Below are 23,514 nucleotides of genomic sequence, written 5' to 3'. Positions count from 1 at the left end.
CCAGCCTCAACCCTGCCTTTTAACAAGAAAGCAGCCATAGATAATTTATGAACAAATGAGCATGGCTGTGTGTCAGTAAAAATTTACAAAAACAGATGGCTAGCAGGCCCTAGTTTGCTAACCATTGCCCTAGGATATATATCTAAAAGCATAATTGCTGGTCATAAGGTATGAGTGTTTTGAATTAGTGTTTACCAAATTGCTCTTAAAGTGATCTTTTTAGTTTACATTTCTACTAGTAGTATGTGAGAATTCTTGTTTCTGTATGTCTTCTTCATCACTTGTGAGTCAGAATTTGTAATTAACAATCAGTGGGCAGTGAAACATTTTGTCATCTTAACCTTCATATTTTCCTGAGCTACTGAAGTTGAATCTTGAATATATTTATTAGATTTTGGGGTTTTCTTTCTAAGTTACTTCTTCATATCCCTTGATCATTCCCTATTGTTAAATGTCTTGTTTTCATGTGTTTGAGAGATGTTTTAATATCCCCTTGATACCAATCCTTTGTAGATAATATATATCTCAATTCCTCGCCACCAATTCTGTTATCTACATTGGCCTCATGATAACAAAAATAAGCTTTTATGATAAAGTTCAATTAATTATATTGCCAGATTTGTGCTTTCTGTGACCTATTTATACATCTTTTCCTATACTGAAGTCATAAAGGTAATCTTGTATTTGCTCCTTAATTCATCTTGAGTTTGCTATTATGTATGTTGTGGAGGCAGGAGTCTAACTTATATGTATATTATATATGTGTGTATGTGTATTATATATTAATACATATTTATTTACATACACTTGATTTATACGTGTGTATATATAGTTATGTATAGTCATACACACATGTATACATATATTTATGTTGTTAACTGAATTTCTCATTATCATGTATTGGATACCGCACTAGTTCTTCGTCGATGAGCGATGTCATCTCTCATCATATATCAAGTTTATATATGCTGGATATTTCTGGACTCTCTTCTGTTAGTCCACTTTAGCTTCTCAATGCCTGCACTGATACCATATTTTTTATTTGCTGCAGTTTTATAAATCTTGATACCCAGTTGGGTGAATCTTTGTTTTTAAAACGTAGTATTCTGCCTTATTACTCTGCCATTTTAACTTTAATGTCAGCTTCTAATTCAAATAAAAACTTCATGGGCTTTTGATTAGAATTACATTAAATTTATAGATTAAGGAGAAGTCAGACCTTCATACTATTTAGTCTTGGTTGAAAAGATGGACTGTGGAACCAAACCTTCTGTATTCACATCCCAAACCTGTCACTTAGCAAGACTGTGATCCTAGGTAAATTCTCTGTCTCAGTTTTCTTGTCAGTACAATACACATATTGATAAACTGTAAAATGTGAGGATTAAATGAGTTGATATATGTAAAAACACTGAGAACCTGGCACATAGTAAACAAATTATTAGGTATTGTTATTAATTTTATATCTCTTTATTCATTTAGGCTTTATTTTATATCCTTCAATAAGGTTTTGTCAAATTCTCCACAGGGGTCTTACACATCATTTTAAAAAATTATTCCTAGATATGTTACAGTTTTTGTTGCTATTGTAAGTGGGAATTTCTTTAATTATATTACTAAATTACATTTAAGTAAAATGTATCCAGCAGTCTTCCTGAAATATTTTATTATATCATCGCTGAAATATTTTATTATATCATCGCCGGTTTAAGGTTCTATACATTGCCATATTGTTTGCAAATGATGACATTGTTTATCCTTTCCAGTCCTTACAGTGTTTTTCTTTTGTTGTATTAAGAACTCTAATACATCTTTGAATGGAAACAATGATAGTGGTCTTCCTTTTCTTGCCTTGACTTTAAAGGAAATTCTTCTAAAATTTCACAGTTAAGTGTGTTGTTTACTCAGGGTTTTTGATACGTGCCCTTTATTGAGTTAAGGGATTTACCTTCTATTCTAATTTGTGGAGAGTCATCCTGAATCTGTGTTACTATTGCAGTTTTTAAAGAACCACTTTTTTCTTTTTTTTTTTTTTTTTTTGTTGAGACGGAGTCTCGCTTTGTCGTCCGGGCTGGAGTGCAGTGGCCGGATCTCAGCTCGCTGCAAGCTCCGCCTCCCAGGTTCACGCCATTCTCCTGCCTCAGCCTCCTGAGTAGCTGGGACTACAGGCGCCCGCCACCTCGCCCGGCTAGTTTTTTGTATTTTTTTTTTTAGTAGAGACGGGGTTTCACCGTGTTAGCCAGGATAGTCTCGATCTCCTGACCTCGTGATCCACCCGTCTCGGCCTCCCAAAGTGCTGGGATTACAGGCTTGAGCCACCGCGCCCGGCAAGAACCACTTTTTTCTAAAGTCATATGAAGTCCATTACTCCTGAACAGTTTGTTGTTAAACGTAATTTCATAAATATTCTTGTCGTATAGAAAAAGGAAAGAGGCCGGGCACGGTGGCTCACACCTGTAATCCCAGCACTTTGGGAGGCCGAGACGGGGGGATCACGAAGTCAGGAGATCGAGACCATCCTGGCTAACACGGTGAAACCCCGTCTCTACTAAAATACAAAAAAAACTAGCCGGGTGTGGTGGCGGCGCCTGTAGTCCTAGCTACTTGGGAGGCTGAGGCAGGAGAATGGCCTGAACCCAGGAGTTGGAGCTTGCAGTGAGCCGAGATCGCGCCACTGCACTCCAGCCTGGGCGACAGAGTGAGACTCCGTCTCAAAAAAAAAAAAAAAAAAACAAATAAGGAAAAGGAAAGAAATACTTAGTGGTTAAGCATCCCTAATCCAAACATCCAAATCGTGAAGTGCTGCAGTAAGCATTTACTTTGAGCGCCATGTGGGTTAGAAAGGGAGGAGACAATCCAATTTAGAAATTCAGTAATTGTATGTAGCTTGGCTCTTTCTCTGAAGCTAGGAAGTATTTGCCACCTGGTTATAGAAATGATCATTCATCTTTGCAATATCTTTAGAAAACTACCAAAAGTACAGGTATTTCTTCTTCAGATGCTTTTCATACTGTGAATTGGACATGGTAAGATTTGTTAATTAAAGAATATTCTTTTATTTATTTATTTTCTATTTTTTTGAGACAGTCTGGCTCTGTCTCCCAGGCTGGAGGGCAGTGGCGCGATATCGGCTCACTGCAACCTCCACCTCCCAGGCTCAAGCCATCCTCCCTCCTCAGCTTCCCAAGTCGCTGGGACTACAGGCGCATGCTCTCATGGCTGGTGAATTTTTGTATTTTTTGTAGAGACAGAGTTTCACCATATTCCCTAGGCTGGTCTCAAACTCCTGAGCTTAAGCAGTCTGCCCACCTTGGCCTCCCAGTGTGCCGGGATTACAGGCCAGAGCCATGGTGCCTGGCTTGAGAATATTTTTTACCTTAAGTTTACTACTTTCAGAATCATGATAGAGAATCGGCATAGTTATATTGTTAAAAAGAAAGAAAAGAGAGAGAAAATTAAGATAGATTAATTTGGGACAGTAAGCACAGCTTCTTGTTTTATTTTTTATTTTGGGGGGTTTGTTTTTGTTTTGAGATGGAGTCTCACTCTCATCCAGGCTGGAGTGCAGTGGCACGATCTCTGCTCACTGCAACCTCCGCCTGCTGGGTTCAAGCGATTCTCCTGCCTCAGCCTCCTGAGTAGCTGGGATTACAGGCACGTGCCACCATACCCGGCTCATTTTTTGTTTTTTTTTTTTTAGTAGAGACGGGGTTTCACTGTGTTGGCCAGGGTGGTCTTGATCTTCTGACCTAGTGATTCATCCGCCTCGGCCTCCTGAAGTGCTGGGATTGCAGGCATGAGCCACCGCACCCGGCCAGTGAGCACAACTTATTTTAGTTTTTCTGTTCTTTGTTTATCATAAGGCTGGATAATAGCAATAAACATTTTACTATGGTAGTAAGAAAAGCATGAAGGCATTATATTTAAGTAAAACTAGATGTGATCAAAGAGTAAGTTTCATATGAACATTTTATAACTATATATTTAAAGCTAATTGTTATAGTACTTTTAACATTTATCTGTTGGGGGTGATATTTGTTCCAAAATCTTTTATTGATGGAGAACATAACTGAAAAAATGTTTGGAAACTATTCCATCTAGCTTCTGACACACACCCCTCCTTATTGAAACAGTTTACTTTTATAATATAATTTTTGATTTCTCAATATTAGGATGTCAATAACTATAGAATTATTACAGAAAATGGTACAACATTGTCATTACTTGTTTTTAAAACCTGTGTATTTGATTTGTCATAAACTAGCTTTATGAGAGATTTGCAAAGTCTTTATTCATAAGTGACTTGTTTTTTCCACTTCCACTAGTATTCATAAAAGTTAAAATGAAGTCTAGCTTTATAAAAAAAACACACAACATATTCCCCACATTGTTTCCATTCCATGTGGTTCAGCCTGTAGTTACTGCTTTGTGGCCACTTGATGGTTTCCATATAGTGGAAAAGCAAAAGCTCTGTCCTCTTTTTGATCCTAGTGTTGAAGATAAAAATAATGTTTAACCACAGTTAGGTACTTGGAAAGGCTGAAAAATACTACTAACTTATGACAGAAGTAACTTTGGGAAGAGTTGGGCCTACTGTTTAAACCAGGGGTCCCCAACCCCCAGGCCACGAGCAAGCGTTACCACCTGAGCCCTGCCTCCTGTCACCATCAGTGGCTGCATTAGGAGCATGAACCCGCTTGTGAACTGCATGTGTGAGGAATCTAGGTTGCGGGCTCCTTATGAGAATCTTTGTAATGCCTGAGAACCTGAGGTGGAGCAGTTTTGTCCTGAGACCTCCCCCGCCCCAGTCAGTAGAAAAATTTCTTCCACGAAATCAGTTCCTGGTTCCAAAAAGGTTGGGGACCCTGATGTTTATTAAAACAAATCAGATGTTGTTTCCCTTTACTGGTATACTATGTTTATATAAATTTATTATATTGTATTAATGTCTGGATTAATATAAAAGATTAAATGCAGGTATAATTTTCTCTGTTGAAATATTTTTGAGAATAAATTTTCACAATGTGTATTGTGTCAATTTTCATAATTCATGCAACATACGATTTGATATATGGCTTATATTTCCACAGTTTTACTAAGCAGATCTAGAGATCTGTTGAATAAAGTCAGATGTATTTTTAAAAATTGAACTGACCCCAGGGCCAGGCACAGTGGCTCACGCCTGTAAGTACTTTGGGAAGCCGAGGCAGGCGGATCACAAGGTCAGGAGTTCGAGACCAGCCTGGCCAATATGGTGAAACCCCATCTCTACTAAAAATACAAAAATTAGCTGGGCGTGGTGGCGCGTACCTGTAGTCCCAGCTGCTCGGGAGGCTGAGGCAGAAGAATCGCTGAACCCAGAAAGCGGAGGTTGCAGTGAACTGAGATCGTGCCACTGCACTCCAGCCTGGGCAACAGAGTGAGATTCTGTCTCTAGAAAAAAAGGAAAAAGAAAAGAAAAATTGAACTGAACCCAATTTGTTATTAAAGGGTGAATATATTTATATGTCTAGCTTTTTAAATAAGAATGGTTTGGCATAACCCTGAGCTGTTAAGTGGTAGCCATAGTATGATTATTTATATTAATATTATTAATAAAAACATAACTAATTAGGTTTCTTGTTTTATTTTAGCGAAGAATAGCCAGAATTCAGCAAATCGAAAAGGACATACTTCGTATACGACAGCTTTTACAGTCCCAAGCAACAGAAGCAGAGGTTAGTAAATTACCTTTCTTGTTTGTGGGTATAAAAATAGGTAGTTAGTCTAAGAAAAGAAAATGTGTATAATTTAATGTGGCACCACTGGAATATAGATGTTCTTTGAGAGAATTTAAATACCATAACTTTTTTTCGTGAAGTTAAATTATCAAAAATTTTGACTATTTTGATTTTATCTTTTAGGCAGTTAAAATTTATAGAACTGTAAATATAGATACCTTACCTTAGCTTTCAATTTACATGTAATCAGATAGTTAATTTGGCTATTATCCAGGAAGTAAACTTTTTTGTGGGTAATCCATAGTAAGACTTGATAATACACATTTACCTGTGCTTACTCCACAAACCCCATTAAAATGATGGTAAAAGTATACAATGTAAGAGGCATTAAGACCAGGGAAGGTGACCACAGTAAAATCTGCGGCTCTGGAAAGCAGGTAAACAAGTGACAACATTCTAGCATATCAGAGAGGGTTGACCCAAAAGGCAGCAATAGAAATGAAAAGTCATGAAGCAACTAGACACTTCTGGATGTAAGAATAAAAAAGGGTTAAAAGCAGGAAGATACATGAAACTCTGTTAAGAAGCAGATGGAGTTCCAGAACTTCCCTACAATCCTGCGTAGCTAGGTGACTGCCCCTTTCCAATCCCAGCAAAAGATGAGAGCTTTTTCCCCTGGAGAGATGGAGAGGGTAAACAAAGGGTCTTTGGTTAGGGGTCAGCCTTGTTTAATTGAAGGTGAGGGTATCATACAAAAAACTGAGTTACATGAAAATTTACCTACTGAATGCTGAAACCCCCGCTAGCATCCAGGCTTACAATCTCCAGGCAAGTTTCTGGAAGGAACTTCTATAAGAAATGTGACTCACCCTGGTTCTGCTGAGAGAACATTAAAAAGGGAGGAAAAAAATGAGAAGAAATGTGACTAACCCAAGAAAAGAAACTTAAAGAGACATACATGGAAAAATTCACCAACAAAACAACCCACCTAGATCACCCTACAGGGTAACTATAGTTGACAAAATCCATTCTTCAGGTATAGAGCTTCATTTAACTTTTTCATAGATAGCCCGCTCTTAAATATGAGTGGACACTAACTACCAGACAGTATAGATCCTTCTAAGAAGGTTCAATATCCAAATAAAAGGAGTTCCAAAAAGAAAATGAAGAAACTGGAGACAGGAAATTAGAGAAATAAATCAAGATTTCACAGAAATTTTAACAAGGTGCTTAGCTTTCCAAAAAATTGGTCTCTCCAGTATCTAACATCATGTATGATAATAATCCTATGCTAAGGCACATCATGAGGAAATTTCAGATCACTGGGGATAAAGAGAATATTCTAAAAACCTTCTAGGGAAGGAAGAGAAAACAAATTTTACATAAAGGAACAGGAATACAAATGCCTTTACATTTGTAAATAATAACACTGGAAACGGGGAAGTAGGGTAGCAATTTCTTAAAACCTTGTTTTTTTTTTTTTTTTTTTAAAGAGACATGGAACTAAGTCTCTTAAGTTAGGTTCAGTTTTGATCCTAACTACCCAGAGTTAGAGTCAACTCCACAAGTAAAAGACAAAGTCGATCACAAGACTGTCCACTTCAAGCACCAGCCACAAGTTTTGGGTGTCCCCACGCCACCAGGACTGTTGCCAAGCTGTCTATAAATTCCACCCCTGTGTGAGTGAGCTGTGGTACCATTCCATTCTGAGACTAACTACCCAGAGTTAGCACAGCCCCAACAGGTTAAGAGCTGACTCCTTCACAAGACTGCTCCCACCTCAGATGCCAGCCACAAATGTTGGGTATCTCCACACTTCTGCCCAGTAGGTTACAAATTCCAGGCTTCCCACAACCCCTTCACATTCAGTACTTCATTAGAATGGCTCAAAACTCACTGGAAGCTCTATACTTAGGGTTAACTGTTTTATGATAAGGACACAGATCAAGAATGGCCAAATGAAGAGACACATGGGGCAAGGCCTCGGGAAGCGGGTAGGGATGAGGGTGGGGGTGCAGAGATCCCATGCTTTCTCCTAGTGGAATCTAGGCATGTCACTCTTCCAGCACTTCATTGTTTTGTTTTTGTTTGAGACAGTGTCTCGCTCTGTAGCCCAGGCTGGGGTGCAATGGCGTGATCTTGGCTCACTGCAATCTCCGCCTCCTGGGTTCAAGCATTTCTCCTGCCTCAGCCTCCCTAGTAGCTGGGATTATAGGCATCCGCCACCACACCTGGCTAATATTTTGTATTTTTAGTAGAGATGGGGTTTCACCATATTGGCCTGGCTGGTCTCGAACTCCTGACCTTGTGATCTGCCCACCTCAGCCTCCCAAAGTGTTAGGATTACAGGCATAAGCCACTGTGCCCCGCCTTTTCCAGTGCTTCGGTGTATTCACCAACCAGAAAGCTACACTGAGTTTTGGTATCCATAATTTTTATTGGAATTTTATTCTGTAGGCATGATTACATAATTGGCCACAGGAGAATTAAACTCAATTTCCAGCCTCCTCCTCTTCCTGGAGGTCAGTCTGGCCCAAAGTTCTAACTCTCTTATCACATGGTGACAGCCACCCATCCTCTTGCTATCTGGTGGCCTACCCTGAGTTGCCTTATTAGCATAACACACACCCCTATCGCTCGAGAAATTCCAAGGGTATTTGAAGCTCTCTGCCAGGTACAAGTGAACAAAGACCAGATATATTTTTTATAATACCATTCTAGCCTTTAGTCAAAGTGTTAAATCTGAGAGTGGAATAAGGACACTTTTAGATAGGCAAAGTCTCAAAAATACGTTTTTCTCATGCACCCTTTTCTGGAACCTATTAAAGGATATACTCCAGTGAAATTGAAATGTAAAGCAAGAAAAATGAATTTTTGGGACTCAAGACCCAGGTGATATAATACAAGAGAAAGAGATGAGCGAAACTGCAGAGTAAAAATGAAGGGACATCCTGAGAAAGCAACCAGTCCATATTGGAACTACTGAGAGGATTCCAGGAGAGATTAATTCCAAGAAGATGAAATCAGCAGAATACTTGCTGTTTCTGAATGTATTGAAGGGAAAGGAAATTTACACAGTAGGAGAGAAACTGAGGATACGTCATATGTACCCAGAAAACCTAATGAACAAAACAGTAAAGATAACCTTTAACTCCATGGACAACAAGAAGTTGTAATGGAAGGTGATCATAGTATACCACCTGCCAGCTATGATTAGAATTTAATAGTCAAAGTAATGTAAATAGTGAAAAATTTGTGTAACAATAAAGTGGAACTGAAATAAAGCGTTCAACTGAAAAATGCAGAACTAGCCATTAAAGCAGGTTATTTGGAGATCAGGGGGTCTCCTTGCCCAAAAACTCAGCTGAAAGAGATTACAAAGAAAGAGTTCTTTCAAAAAACGTTTTCATCCATGTCTGGCTTTTTTAATATCTGAGGAACTTTGGATTTAGTACATCTGAATCTGAAATATGTAGAAACATGTATTTGCTAAGTAGACAGTTTAAGTAAAATGTGATAGTCATAATCCTAAAAGCAGTTTAACATGATGTCTTAAGCCAGTATAAGTCAAATATTTGCAATTTAAAGAATGTGTTCATTTTTGCAACAGTATTTTTTTGCTCCTTTTCAGTTCTGTTGGTATTGATGTATGTAGCATTCTACTTATTATGACCCTTTTGGCTTTCTCCTGTAGTTTTTACTTGTCTTTTGTCCTTAAGCAAATTCTTTATGGTCTGTTTTTTAAATTATTTTTAAACAGGCAGTGTTTTGTTTTTAATTGAATAGCTTTAGTTACAGTTAGTTCTTTTCCCCCCATCTTTCTTGTGTTCTGATTATTACTGTTTTGCTGCATCTGACAGGTTTTGATATTCTAAATCAGTAGTCACATTTTTTTCTAGTTGATTGAATATTTTATTTGTATTATAATATACAATAGCCCTCTATTTTATTTAATGCCGTTCACCTTGAATTTCAGTGTACTACCATTTATTAATAGTAATCCTCATTTTCCATTACTGTTACAAGTTTCTTTCAGGTTGGAAACTTGTTTGTGCTTCTTGTATCTGTACAAAACTTTTTATTCATATTATTGGATTTAGGGCAGACTGTCTGCTACTGTGATCCAATCTCTTATTGCTTCCTTTTGTTATGATAATAGTTATATCAGTTGCATTATTCTGATAGTTTATAAATGTAAGCCAAAGGAAGGTGCCATTTCACATTTAAGAAAGGATAAAACCACTTTTTACAATTTTGCTGTTTGTTCGCAGTAGATATGAGAAAGGGAAAAGCTTCTGCCAAATAATTTCTCTATCATGAAGCATATTTCTTATAGCATTTTCTTTGGACTACCTGCATTATAACTCTGGTTTAAGGTCTACATACTGGACATGATTTAAATCTAGTAATTATTACACATGATTCAAAACTCAGAAAGGTATGTGAGGCAACCAGTGCTATGACTTTCCTGTGTGTTCTTCTAGACATAGTTTATTTATTGACAAGCAAATACATTGGGAGGAATGGGAGCTGTGAGGACAATGCAGTGTGGCTTAAAAGATAATAGCAAATGAAGAATACTTACTGAAGTCACAGTATTCTTACAACTCATTAATAAAGATAAATACAACTCAGCTTTTCAGTGGGCTTTTCACCAGAGAAGGTATATGTAAGAATGGCAAATAAGTACATGAAAATATACTCAATCATTAAGGAAATGCAAATCAAAGCTCAAGTGAGATACTGCTTCACACCCATTATGATGACTTTAATCATAAAGGCAATGATAAGCATTGACGAAGATGTGGAGAAGCAGGGTCCCTCATTGCTGTTGGGAATTTAAATAGTACAGCCACCATTTTAAAACAGTTGAGTGATTCCTCAAAATATTAAACATAAGAGTTATGTGATTCAGCAGTCTTACTCCTAGGTATCTAGCCAAGAGAAATGAAAATATATGTGTACACAAAGACTTTGACTTGTATGTTTGTTCACTAGCAGCATTTTTTCATAACAGCTTCAAAGTAGAAACAGTGCAAATATGTATCAACCAGTGAATGAATAAACCACATGTGTTATATCTCTTCAGTGGAATATTATTCAGCAATTAAAAGTAAGTTACTGATGCAGAATTTATAACATGGATGAACCTCCAGAACATGCTAAGTAAAATAAGCCAGAGACATAAGTCCATTTGTATCAAATGTCCAGAAAAGGCAAAGTTTCTAAAGAGAAAAAGTACATTAGTGGTTGTCTGACTATAAGTGGAAATGAGGATTAACTGTAAATGGACAGCAGGAATTTTATTGGAATGATGAAAATGTTCTAAAACTGGATTACAGCTGTGCTCGATAAATCTAAAAGTCAGTTAATCGAACACTTAAAATGGATGGATTTGTGATATTTAAATCCCTCACCAAAAATTTTTTCAAGTTCTATTACCTAGAGTAGAAAACCTTGAAGAAGTTGTAAAGCAACTTTGGAAATGAGGAAACTAGTTAGAATTAATCTTTCATAATAGTGAGCAACCACACTTCTTTTGTCTTCAGTGTTTCAAAGAGTGCAGGCAGGCCTGTAACCTAGGATCAGTGAAAGACTAAAGAGAAGTGATTAGGAAAGAGGAAGGAGGAAAGAAAATGAAGATAGTAAATGTTAAATGGTAGTCTGGCTTGGAATTACCTGAGTTGGAATTTCAGCTCTGACTCTGCCATTTACTAGATATGTGACTGAAAGCAAGTTACTTAACGTTCTCTGCACCTCCATCTCTTTATCTGTAAAATGGGGTAGTGGCTGGGCATGGTGACTCATGCCTATAATCCCAGCAGTTTGGGAAACTGAGGTGGACAGATCACTTGAGGTCAGGAGTTCAAGACCAACCTGGCCAACATGGTGAAACCCTGTCTCTACTAAAAATACAAAAAGTAGCCAGGCATGGTGGTGGGCACCTATAATCCCAGCTACTTGGGAGGCTGAGGCACAAGAATTGCTTGAACCCGAGAGGTGGAGGTTGCAGTGAGCTGAGATTGTGCCACTGCACTCCAGCCTGGGCAACAGAGCAAGACTCCATCTCAAAAAATTAATAAATAAAATGGGAATAATAATACTTCATAGGGTTAGTTTGAACATTAAATCAGTAAGTGCTAAGTGGTTAGTACATAGTAAATATTAGTTTTTTTCTTAATGTTACCATATGCGTCATCCATCACCATCATCAGTCACATTTCTGGTTTTTTCCACTTGTCTGGTTTTTTTGTTGTTGTTTGTTTGTTTGTTTGTTTGAGACAGGGTCTCAGTCTCGCCCAGGCTGGAATGCAGTGGCGCTGTCATAGCTCACTGTAACCTCAAACTCCTAGGCTCAAGATCTTCCTGCCTAAGCCTGCCTAAGTGCTAGGATTACAGGCGTGAGCCACTGTGCCCAGCCTCTCTGGCCTTTATAGACTCTTGTTCCTTTATCTGGACATTAATTAAGGGTATTTCCTAAGGCCTATTTTTCTTTTCTCTCTATCTTCTCTTCCTAAGCAGTGTCATTTATGCTTAGGGTTTCACTGACCATCTATATGCTGATGGCTATCAAATATATTTTTCTAGCCCTGAGCTCTATGCTAAATCTCTGTGTCAGCTCTACATCCTCACTGAGTCACATCAGAGGCACTTTAAGACCGGGTGCGGTGGCTCATGCCTGTAATCCCAGCACTTTGGGAGGCCGATGGGGATGGATCAGGAGGTCAGGAGTTCGATACCAGCCTAGCCAAAACAGTGAAACTCCATCTCTACTAAAAATACAAAAATTAGCTGGGCATGGTGTCGAGCAACTGTAATCACAGCTACTTGGGAGGCTGAAGCAGGAGAATCGTTTGAACCAGGGAAGCGGAGGTTGCATTGAGCTGAGATGGCGCCATTGTACTCCAGCCTGGGTGACAGGGCAAAACTCCGTCTCAAAAAAAAAAAGGCACTTGGATATTACTCAACATATTCAAAACATAATTAATAATCTGCTCCTCCTAAGCACTCTTTACTACCCCACCTTCCAACAACAAACCCTCATCCTTCCTCGGTATTACCTATCTCTGTGAGTAGCACCATCATTATTGAATTGTGTGAGCTAAGGAACATAGGAGTAATACTCGACACCAGACCTCTTCCTCCACTCCCCATATCCTATCTGTCAGTGAACCCAATCAGATTTACTTCTTTTTATTTTTTATTTTTTATTTATTTATTTATTTTTTTTTTTTTTGAGACGGAGTCTGGCTCTGTCGCCCAGGCTGGAGTGCAGTGGCCGGATCTCAGCTCACTGCAAGCTCCGCCTCCTGGGTTCACGCCATTCTCCTGCCTCTGCCTCCCAAGTAGCTGGGACTACAGGCGCCCGCCTCGTCGCCCGGCTAGTTTTTTGTATTCTTTAGTAGAGACGGGGTTTCACCGTATTAGCCAGGATGGTCTCGATCTCCTGACCTTGTGATCCGCCCGTCTCGGCCTCCCAACAGATTTACTTCTATGTCTCCACTTCTTTCATCTCTGTCACTGCTTTCCTAGTGCATAGTGCCACTGTCTCACAACTTACGTTAATACAGTAGCCTCCTAACTGGTCTTTCCTATGTTTCCTCCCTACTTAGACCATTTAAAATTTGACTTGAAAAATAAATTTACATGCAACTTTTTCCATGAATATATTAGTATTAATTATATGGGGGCAATCATGCAGTGGCCTCACTATAACTTACAAGTAGAAAAGGCAAGAATACCATCTAAGAATCACAGAAAAGGGCATTAAAATCAGATTTTTTTTTTTTTTTTGCCATATTCTTTTTGTTCTACTTTCCCCCTTATTTTTGGTGCTTTATCCACACCATGATTCTTTGACAATAAGCCACGCTCCCTCCTACCCTGGGTTCTCTGCATATCATCTGTTTTACCCAGAACACTCATCCTCTACTCCTCCCCTTTACCTAGTTAACTCCTATTTATTCTTCAAGTCTTTACTCAAACAGCACTTCCCAAGAGAGCTCTTCCAAACCTCCAGACTATTTCATTTCTCTCTGTTATATATACTTACAGCACCTTGTACCCTTCTTTCATAGCATTTGTCAATTTTACCTTTATTATTTCTGTCATTATTTGACAGTGTCCCTGACTAAACTGTAAGGTCCAAGATAGCATAGAACAAAGTCTAGTTTTGCTAGCACTGTATTCCCCAGCATCTAATGCAAGTAACTAACATAGTAGATGGTCAGTAATTTTCTTCAAATATATTGACATCTTCACTTATGTTAGTGTCAGATCTTTGTGGTCTTAGATTCATTTTGTTACTAGGTTGACTTTATATATGTATATCTATTTTTGTGGATTTCATTTAATTCTATAGCATGATTTTCAGATGGTACTAATTATTCTTATATTTCTGGATTACTGAGTGCTACCTCACTTTTGCCAGCATATAACTAATACTAGTTTATTGATGGAAATGTTACATATAAATCAATTTTTTAAGTCACAATTTTAAAATGTTCTAGGAAAGCTTGATGTTAAAGAAATTCCATTAGAAATCATTGTAATTTAATTATCCACTGTTAGGTCAGATTTTTAATGTATAATTTTTATTTTAGATATTGTTTTCCTAGAACAAGCATATAGGTGCTTCTAAAAAAGACCGTGAGAAATTCTTTTATTTCTTTAATTTTGTGCTGGTATTTTAATACAGTGACTGCTTTGTACTGGAGATAATCTATCTTGAAATGACTGCTTTTACTGGATATAATCTGTCATTTTAATTTCCGTTAACAGATGGTGGTTGCATTAGAAAAGGCTTTGGGTTTTATTCCTGTCAGAATCTAAGAGCCTATCATTTTATTTCACCTAACTTTTATTAGAAGATATACATATATATATGTATATATTCTGTGTATAAATATACCTAAGTAGAAGATATTTGTAAGCTTAGGTAATAGTTTAACTGTTGTATTTGCAGCTCCATTAATTGTCAGAATCGTGTAACCTTACAGAAAAGATAATTATTTGTTCTACTTGAGTTATGTTCCTGATAGTAATATGAGTGCAGCTGGTAGAGGATGGCATTCCTGTGAGTCTCAGGAAATCCTTTGTCTTGTGCAGCTCTAATGCTCAAGGGACACACTTCACTTTCCTCTTACCGAGATAGTCGACCGCCAATCATACTGGAGGTTATGAAGTGTAACACGCAGTTCCATGCCTTTATCAGTCTGTATAATTGATGTATTCAGAGCTTTAAAACAAAAAAGAAAAAAAGCTGTGGGCTAAGAAAGCCTACACCATTTTTGCTTGTAATGATGCTAACTCCATGTTAACAGAGGTCGTCTCAGAACAAGCATGAAACCGGCTCACATGATGCTGAGCGGCAGAATGAAGGTCAAGGAGTGGCAGAAATCAACATGGCAACTTCTGGTAATGGTCAGGTAAATAAATAATTTTATCGTATTTTTGAAGTTATTTAAATATCAGAAAAGTATGAAGCAAGATGGTTCTCAGAATGATCTATAAATCTTACCTATTTTCTTAGTCCTGAATGCATATTTCCAGAAGCATTCAGTACCAGCGTGCTGTCATTTCTCTTTATTATATCAACAAAAATGCTGTAAAGATCTTCTAGATCTATTTCTGTGGCTGTAGTTTATGTTTTAGTCTAAAATGATTGTGAGTAGTTTTTTTTAATAACGCTAAGCTGCATTTTCATTATATGTATGATTTGACCTAGTTATTTTTGCTTGCCTTGAATAGATTTGCTCTTTCACTAAGACATTCAATGTAAAGACATTTTTATGGGTTTTTTTAAGTTATAAAGGCTTTGTTATTTCCTGTTGTATTTAAAGATTATTTAAATCTAGAAATCCAAGTCTTACTGAAAAATTGTAATGCACACAAAAAAGTAAAGAGACATGGCCTAATTGTGCTTAACTATTACCACATCATTTTCAGCAAAATTATGAAAATAAGCTTTTTTTTTTTTAACACATAGAACTATTATCTTGTTATGCTACTATCAGTTGTCTATTAGATTTTTATTGAAACACAGCCCAATATGATAGAATTTTTCTTTAGGGTGTTCTGTGTCCTCCAAATTTTCTTCAGTGAATACGTTTATAGTGTAAATGAATGACTTTTTAAAAACAGAATTTCACTAAATTGCTCTTAAAGGTAATTTTTCTACTGTTGATACAGAAAATTTTCTTAGTCTCTCTAGGTTACTTTTGGTAGTATTGTTTTTAAGAATATGCTTCTATTAGTTCATTAAAATGTAAAGCTTAAAATGTCTTATTCTTAAGTATTTAAATTTGTTTTACTGAGTTAAAACAAACATACTTCATTCAGTGTTACTAGTTAGCATTATACTGGAAAACAAGTGGTAAATTAGGACAAAGGCAATTACATTTAAACAGCACATTTGAGTTGTTTATCTGTCTTTTGCCTAGGGAATTAGTTGGAACATTATATGTTACTACACATATGTAGGAGGAAGAAAAATTCAATCTTATATGACAGAAAAAAATATTTCCGTAGGAATAGACCTACTCTTAGTGCTTTGGGTCATCTTCCAATTATTACGTACTTTGGAAACCTTACCTATCCAGTAAGCTGGCTATGATAAATTGGATCCATATTACACTTACTACATCAAAATAAATTCTAAGTAGATTAGATTTAATGTCAAAATGAAAGCCATTAAAAATATAAAAATATTAGAAGAAAATGTGGGTAGCATTTTTATAATCATGATGTAGGTGGGAGACCCATAGAGAAAGGATTAATAGATTTCACATTACAGCACGAGATTTAGTATGCCAGGAAATCATAGCGAGACTCCAAAACAAATGAACAAGATCACATTATTTGCAAACATTTATGACATGTAAAAAGTTAACATTCAAGATGCAAAAAACAGTATTTATATACCAACTGTTTATTTAAATAATATCTTAAAATGGTCTCAAGCCATCGTAGAAGTAAAAAAATAGTAATTTTAAAAATAAAATTAAAATGAGCAAAGGACATGAACAGGAAATAGAAGAAATTAAAATGACTTGTAAACATGGAAAGATGATCAGCTTTACTAATCATGATATATAAATACAAATTAAAACATTTTGGCAAAGATCAGTAACACTCAGTATTAGTAATGGTGAGCAAACAGGCATTCTCTTATATGGCTTTTAATTGTATGACATGAAAGCCTTTCAGGAGAGCAATTTTGTCAAATGCATCTAACATTATATATAATGTGCCTGTTCAGCTCATCATTGCAACATCTAAGATTTTATGCTAATGAGATAGTCAAGAGTAATCAGACATGTTTGAAGAGATACATCATAATATTAACAATAGCAAAAAGTTAGAAATAACCTAAATGGACATTGATCATAAATTGGTTAAATTATTAGTTAGTCAGCTGTAGGTTAGTTAAGTGGCTCTGGAGTCACTAAATGTAGGAAATCACACTCCCTCACTAACTAGCTTTAGTAACAAAAAGTCTCTGAGCTTTAATGTTTCCTCTTTAGTAAAATAAAATGATGATAAAACCTCTACCTCATAGAACAGTTGGGAGAGTGAAATGCAAGATACATTTAACACAGTCCCTGGCATATAGTCAGTGCTTAGTAAAAGGTAACAGATGCTGTTGTTAACAATTGTTAATAATTATCGTTAAATTAACAAATATATATTATATGCCAAATACTGTATTGGACTCTAGAATTGATAATTGAAGAGTACAGACAGTCCTTGGCCTCATGGAACCTATGTGGTACATCCATGCAAATACTAAAAATGATAAATTACATCTCTATTTAAAGATCTAATTTTTAGCCTTCAGCATTGCCTTTTCTAGTATATCCTCCATATTATAGTCAGTTATTCTTCTAAAACACAAATCTGATTATATCGCTTATTTGTTTAAACCTTTCAGTGGCTACTCACTTCCCATATATTAGAATCCAGGTTCTTCATGTTACTTGCTCTTCCAAGAGTATCTCATAATATTTGCCCCCATTTCTCACCACTCCCCCAACTTCAACTTCTTCAGTTCCTTGAGTATGTCCAGGCCTTCCACAGGACATTCCTTTTGCCTAGAACTGTCTTCTGCTTCAGTTCATATTATATGTTTTACTCATCCTTCCCCACAATTTAAATGTCACTTCTTCCTGGACATGTTCCTTGTCTCCACCTACCTGGAGTAAATAAATTACTCTTTGATACTCTGTATTCCTGCTCTCAGAGTGCTTAGCACAATTTATCATTGGTTTAATTGTCTTCCTTCCTTTTTAAAGTCCTTTAAGCCACACCTGCTCCCCATTGTATGCCAAACAACTAATATATACCTGGCAGAGAGCATTTATGTTGAATATTAATAAATATTATTGACTTAGGTAATTATAACTTTTTTTCTGAGACTTAGGTAATTATAACTTTTTTTCTGAGACAGAGTCTTGCTCCATCGCCAGGCTAGAATGCAATGGTGCAATCTCAGCACACTGCAACCTCCACCTCCTAGGTTCAAGCAATTCTCCTGCCTCAGCCTCCCAAGTAGCTGGGACTACAGGTGCCCACCACCATACCCAGCTAATTTTTGTATTTTTAGTAGATACAGGGTTTCACCGTCTTGACCAGGATAGTCTCAATCTCTCGACCTCGTGATCCGCCTGCGTCGGCCTCCCAGATCGCTGGCATTGCAGGCATGAGCCTCTGCGCCCGGCCAATTACGATTTTTTTCGTTTAAAAAAAGCAAGTGTGCTGGGCGTGGTGGCTCACCCCTATAATCTCAACACTTAGGGAGGCCAAGCGGGAAGGATTTGCTTGAGGGTAGAAGTTCTAGTTCAGCCTGGGCAACATAGGGAGACTTCGTCTCTACAAAAAAATAAATAAAAATTAGCCATGTGTCCCAGCTACTTGGGAGGCTGTGTGGGAGGATCACTTGAGCCTGGGAGGTCAAGGCTGCAGTGGGCTATGATCACGCCACTGCATTCCAGCATGGGTAACAGGGCAAAAAATATTTTTTTATTTTTATTTTTTGTATAAAAAATATAAAAAAATTTAAAAACAAGTGTGTATGATCTCATTATACATATGTATGATGTGTGTATATGCATAGAGAAATGTGCGGGAGAATGTTCTTTAAAATGTTCTCAATAGTTACCTCTGAGTGCTGGGATTTTTGTGGGTTTTACTTTCTTATTCTTTTGTGTATTTTTTATTTTTTATAATGAACATATATTATTATAATTTATAACAACTTAAAAACTATTTTCATTTTGGAAAAATAAAAGAAAGCACTGTCTTGATTTCCATTGTGTGGTAGTTTAGGTTGTCTTACTTCAGAGTCCTACCATGACATACATCATGTCTTTTATGTCAGTATAGGGATGGCAGAGGAGAAGATCTACTGAAAATAGTAAATCAGGGCCCAGTATTCTTTCCTCCTTTAAGTGATGAACTCTGATAGTGCTATGGATTCAGAGGTAAACATAAGCATGTTTGTTTAGCAGGAGCAATCGTAGACTTGCCCACCAAATTGGTGTTTGTATGATACTAATGCTGCTAATACTATCTGGTTACTTTCAGTCACTGTTTTGTTTTTGTTTTTTTCTTTTTCTTTTTCTTTTTTATTATAATTTAAGTTCTAGGGTACATGTGCACAACGTGCAGATTTGTTACATATGTATACATGTGCCATGTTGGTGTGCTGCACCCATTAACTCATCATTTACATTAGGTGTATCTCCTAATGTTATCCCTCCCCTCTCCCCCGACCTCATAACAGGCCCCAGTGTGTGATGTTCCCCTTCCTATGTCCAAGTGTTCTCATTGTTCAGTTCCCACCTGTGAGTGAGAATATGTGGTGTTTGGTTTTCTGTTCTTGCGATAGTTTGCTGAGAATGATGGTTTCCAGCTGCATCCATGTCCCTACAAAGGACACGAACTCATCCTTTTTATGACTGCATAGTATTCCATGGTGTATATGTGCCACATTTTCTTAATCCAGTCTATCATTGATGGCCATTTGGGTTGGTTCCAAGTCTTTGCTATTGTGAATAGTGCCGCAATAGACATACGTGTGCATATGTCTTTATAGCAGCATGATTTATAATCCTTTGGGTATATACCCAGTAACGGGATGGCTAGGTCAAATAGTATTTCTAGTTCTAGATCCTTGAGGAATCGCCACACTGTCTTACACAATGGTTGAACTAGTTTACAGACCCACCAACAGTGTAAAAGTGTTCCTGTTTCTCTACATCTTCTCCAGTACCTGTTGTTTCCTGACTTTTTAATGATTGCCATTCTAACTGGTGTGAGATGGTATCTCATTGTGGTTTTGATTTGCATTTCTCTGATGGCCAGTGATGATGAGCATTTTTTCATGTGTCTGTTGGCTGCATAAATGTCTTCTTTTGAGAAGTGTTGTTCATATCCTTTGCCCACTTTTTGATGGGGTTGTTTGCTTTTTTCTTGTAAATTTGTTTGAGTTCTTTGTAGGTTCTGTATATTAGTCCTTTGTCAGATGAGTAGATTGCATACGTTTTCTCCCATTCTGTAGGTAGCCTGTTCACTCTGATGGTAGTTTCTTTTGCTGTGCAGAAGCCCTTTAGTTTAATTAGATCCCATTTGTCAGTTTTGGCTTTTGTTGCCGTTGCTTTTGGTGTTTTAGACATGAAGTCCTTGCCCATGCCTATGTCCTGAATGGTATTGCCTGGGTTTTCTTCTAGGGTTTTTATGGTTTTAGGTCTAACATTTAAGTCTCTAATCCATCTTGAATTAATTTTTGTGTAAGGTGTAAGGAAGGGATCCAGTTTCTGCTTTCTACTTATGAGTAGCCAGATTTCCTAGCACCATTTATTAAATAGGGAATCCTTTCCCCATTTCTTGTTTTTGTCAGGTTTGTCAAAGATCAGATGGTTGTAGATGTGTAGTATTATTTCTGAGGACTCTGTTCTGTTCCATTGGTCTATATCTCTGTTTTGGTACCAGTACCATGCTGTTTTGGTTACTGTAGCCTTGTAATATAGTTTGAAGTCAGGTAGCGTGATGCCTCCAGCTTTGTTCTTTTGGCTTAGGACTGTCTTGGCAATGCGGGCTCTTTTTTGGTTCCATATGAACTTGAAGTTTTTTCCAATTCTGTGAAGAAAGTCATTGGTAGCTTAATGGAGATGGCATTGCATCTATAAATTACCTTGGGCAGTATGGCCATTTTCACAATACTGATTCTTCCTATCCGTGAGCATGGAATATTCTTCTATTTGTTTGTGTCCTCTTTTATTTCATTGAGCAGTGGTTTGTAGTTCTCCTTGAAGAGGTCCTTCACATCCCTTGTAAGTTGGATTCCTAGGTATTTTATTCTCTTTGAAGCAATTGTGAATGGGAGTTCACTCATGATTTGGCTCTCTGTTTGTCTGTTATTGGTGTATACGAATGCTAGTGACTTTTGCACATTGATTTTGTATCCTGAGACTTTGGTGAAGTTGCTTATCAGCTTAAGGAGATTTTGGGCTGAGACGATGGGGTTTTCTAAATATACAATCATGTCTTCAGTCACTGCTTTAAAACAATATTGCAGCTATTCCGAGATCCTGATGTAAATGTGCGACCTGTATCTGTGGGACCGTGATTTGTTATTCCAATAGTCCTTTCATCTAAATAGGATCTATACATATGACCGCCTCTTGGGGTTGATTAGTTTGTTTTGTTTTATTATTTGCTCAAAAGACAAAAGCCACCAACACTAACTGAAAATGAAAATCAGTCTCTTTGACTTTCTCAGGATCACAGTAGTATGCTCTGCCAAAGTTTTGTCCTAGAGTAATTCTCTTCACTACCATGTGGGAATGTATTCTACCCCTTCTCTCACCTGGTTTCCTGCCCACAATCATTCTTTTTGAAAAATCCTTCATTGGCTTCCCTTGATTGTTAGAAAAATGATAACCATTTATTGTGACTCAGGCAACCTGGCCCCTATCTATCTTGTCAACTTTATGTCGCATCTTGCTCTCACATCTCCATACTGGCCTTCTCTCAGTACCTCATATTTACTGGGCCTTCTCCTACCACCCTACCGCAGCCTGTGCACATCTATAACTGTTCCATGTAGTGCTTGGTTCATCCCATTTTGCTCAGTTAGCACCAGTTCATGTGTGTTGGAGCTTAAGCACCAGTTTCTCAGAGAGGCTCGAATAGATCAAATCTCACTATCATAGGCTGTCACAGCATGTTCCTCTCCTTTGAAGACTACTACATTTGCAGTTTTACATTAATTTGTGTGATGACTTGATTTGTATTTTTGTTTCCCCCACTAGACTGTAAGCTCCAGAATGGCATGCGTTCTATCTAGTTTTGTTATTTTCATACCCTCACAATCCCTGATAAATAGTAGATAACAATAAATGTTTGGTGTGTGGAAGGCTGACTAATATCCCTGCTAAATAAAGGGTTTCTTGATCTGTTTTTACTCTCTCATGGAAGTTAAATGGAAGGAAAAGCTTAGGAGTAAATTATACAGGCCAGATCCCTGTTTGCCTAGCATATAACTATGTGTATAATTTATTTATTAGTTGGTTCTCAACTTTATTTATTTATTTGTTTATTTTTTGAGACAGGGTCTCACTCTGTCACTGTACTCTGACGGGAGTACAGTGGTGCAATCTCGGCTCATTGTAATCTCTGTCTCCCAGGCTGAAGTGATTCTTCCACCTCAGCCTCTTGGATAGCTGGGACCACAAGTGCATACCACTGTGCCTGGCTGATTTTTTAATTTTTTATAGACACAGGATCTCACTTTGTTGTCTAGGCTGGTTTTCAATTCCCAAGCTCAAGTAATCCTCCAACATTGGCCTCCCAAAGTGCTGGGATTGGCTGGGCACGATGCTCACACATGTAATCCCAGCACTTTGGGAGGCTGAGATGGGTGGATCACTTGAGGTCAGGAGTTCAAGACCAGCCTGGCCAACATGGCAAAACCTCGTTTCTACTAAAAATACAAAAATTAGCCGGGCTTGGTGGCATGCACCTGTAATCCCAGCTACTTGGGAGGCTGAGGCAGGAAAATCGCTTGAACCCGGGAGGCGAAGGTTGCAGTGAGTTGAGATTGTGCCACTGCACTCCAGCCTGGGTAACAGAACAAGACTCTGTCTCAAGAAAAAAAAAAAAAGGTAAAACCAAAGTGCTGGGACTGCAGGCATGCACCACCATGCCCAGCCCTTGGAAAGTTTTAACCAAATATCTTCTGTACGTCAGAGTGTTTCTATGACAATTATAATTTTACAGTTTACTATGGTAATTTTATGTTAGAGAGTTCTGGGTTTTTGTAATTTGTTATTTGGGGAATTTAAGAAATTAGTTTTTCCAGTACTTTTTATTCTTTTTATAAGTTACATTGTTACTTTTGAATCAACCTTATATAATTTTTTATATAAACATTATTTTTTATACTATACTACAACTTTTGTCATTTAATAATACTTCTGAGATATCTTTTCCTATCTATATATGGTTTATAGATATGGAAGTTTTTATAGATATGGAATTTTTCTTTCACTATTTTTTCTTTTTTTCAAGCAACCCCAGCTTTTCTATTTGAAATTTAGAACCAGGTCTCTGGTAATAGCCAGTATATAATAATAAAGTTCAATTAAAAGTGGGAAAAAGATACAATGATAGAAAAACCCACTCTACTGCCACTGGTTTTTAAAACTTTTTCTTATGGAAAATTTTAAACATATACAAAGACAATAATATAGTGATTCATATCCACATGTAACCCATTCACCTTAACCTCCCA

The 23,514-nt window shown here is 37.3% G+C and overlaps 1 protein-coding gene across 10 annotated transcripts in view; it reads left to right on the top strand.

Moving 5' to 3' along the window:
* The window catches only part of APC (APC regulator of WNT signaling pathway), a 150,173-nt gene that overhangs the window by 84,787 nt on the left and 41,872 nt on the right, over nt 1-23,514 (top strand). For all 10 annotated transcript variants that reach the window (XM_033178919.1, XM_033178920.1, XM_033178923.1 and 7 more), the window contains 2 exons: nt 5,634-5,717; nt 15,044-15,148. In XM_033178919.1, coding sequence (XP_033034810.1) covers nt 5,634-5,717; nt 15,044-15,148 — 189 coding nt within the window. The remainder of the gene's footprint in view (nt 1-5,633; nt 5,718-15,043; nt 15,149-23,514) is intronic.

The sequence above is a fragment of the Trachypithecus francoisi genome, unplaced genomic scaffold (assembly GCF_009764315.1).
Source record: "Trachypithecus francoisi isolate TF-2019V2 unplaced genomic scaffold, Tfra_2.0 Lachesis_group2, whole genome shotgun sequence".
Classification (NCBI taxonomy): Eukaryota; Metazoa; Chordata; class Mammalia; order Primates; family Cercopithecidae; genus Trachypithecus; species Trachypithecus francoisi.
The sequence above is the reverse complement of the archived record's forward strand: the minus strand, read 5'-3'. Positions and strand labels throughout refer to the sequence as shown.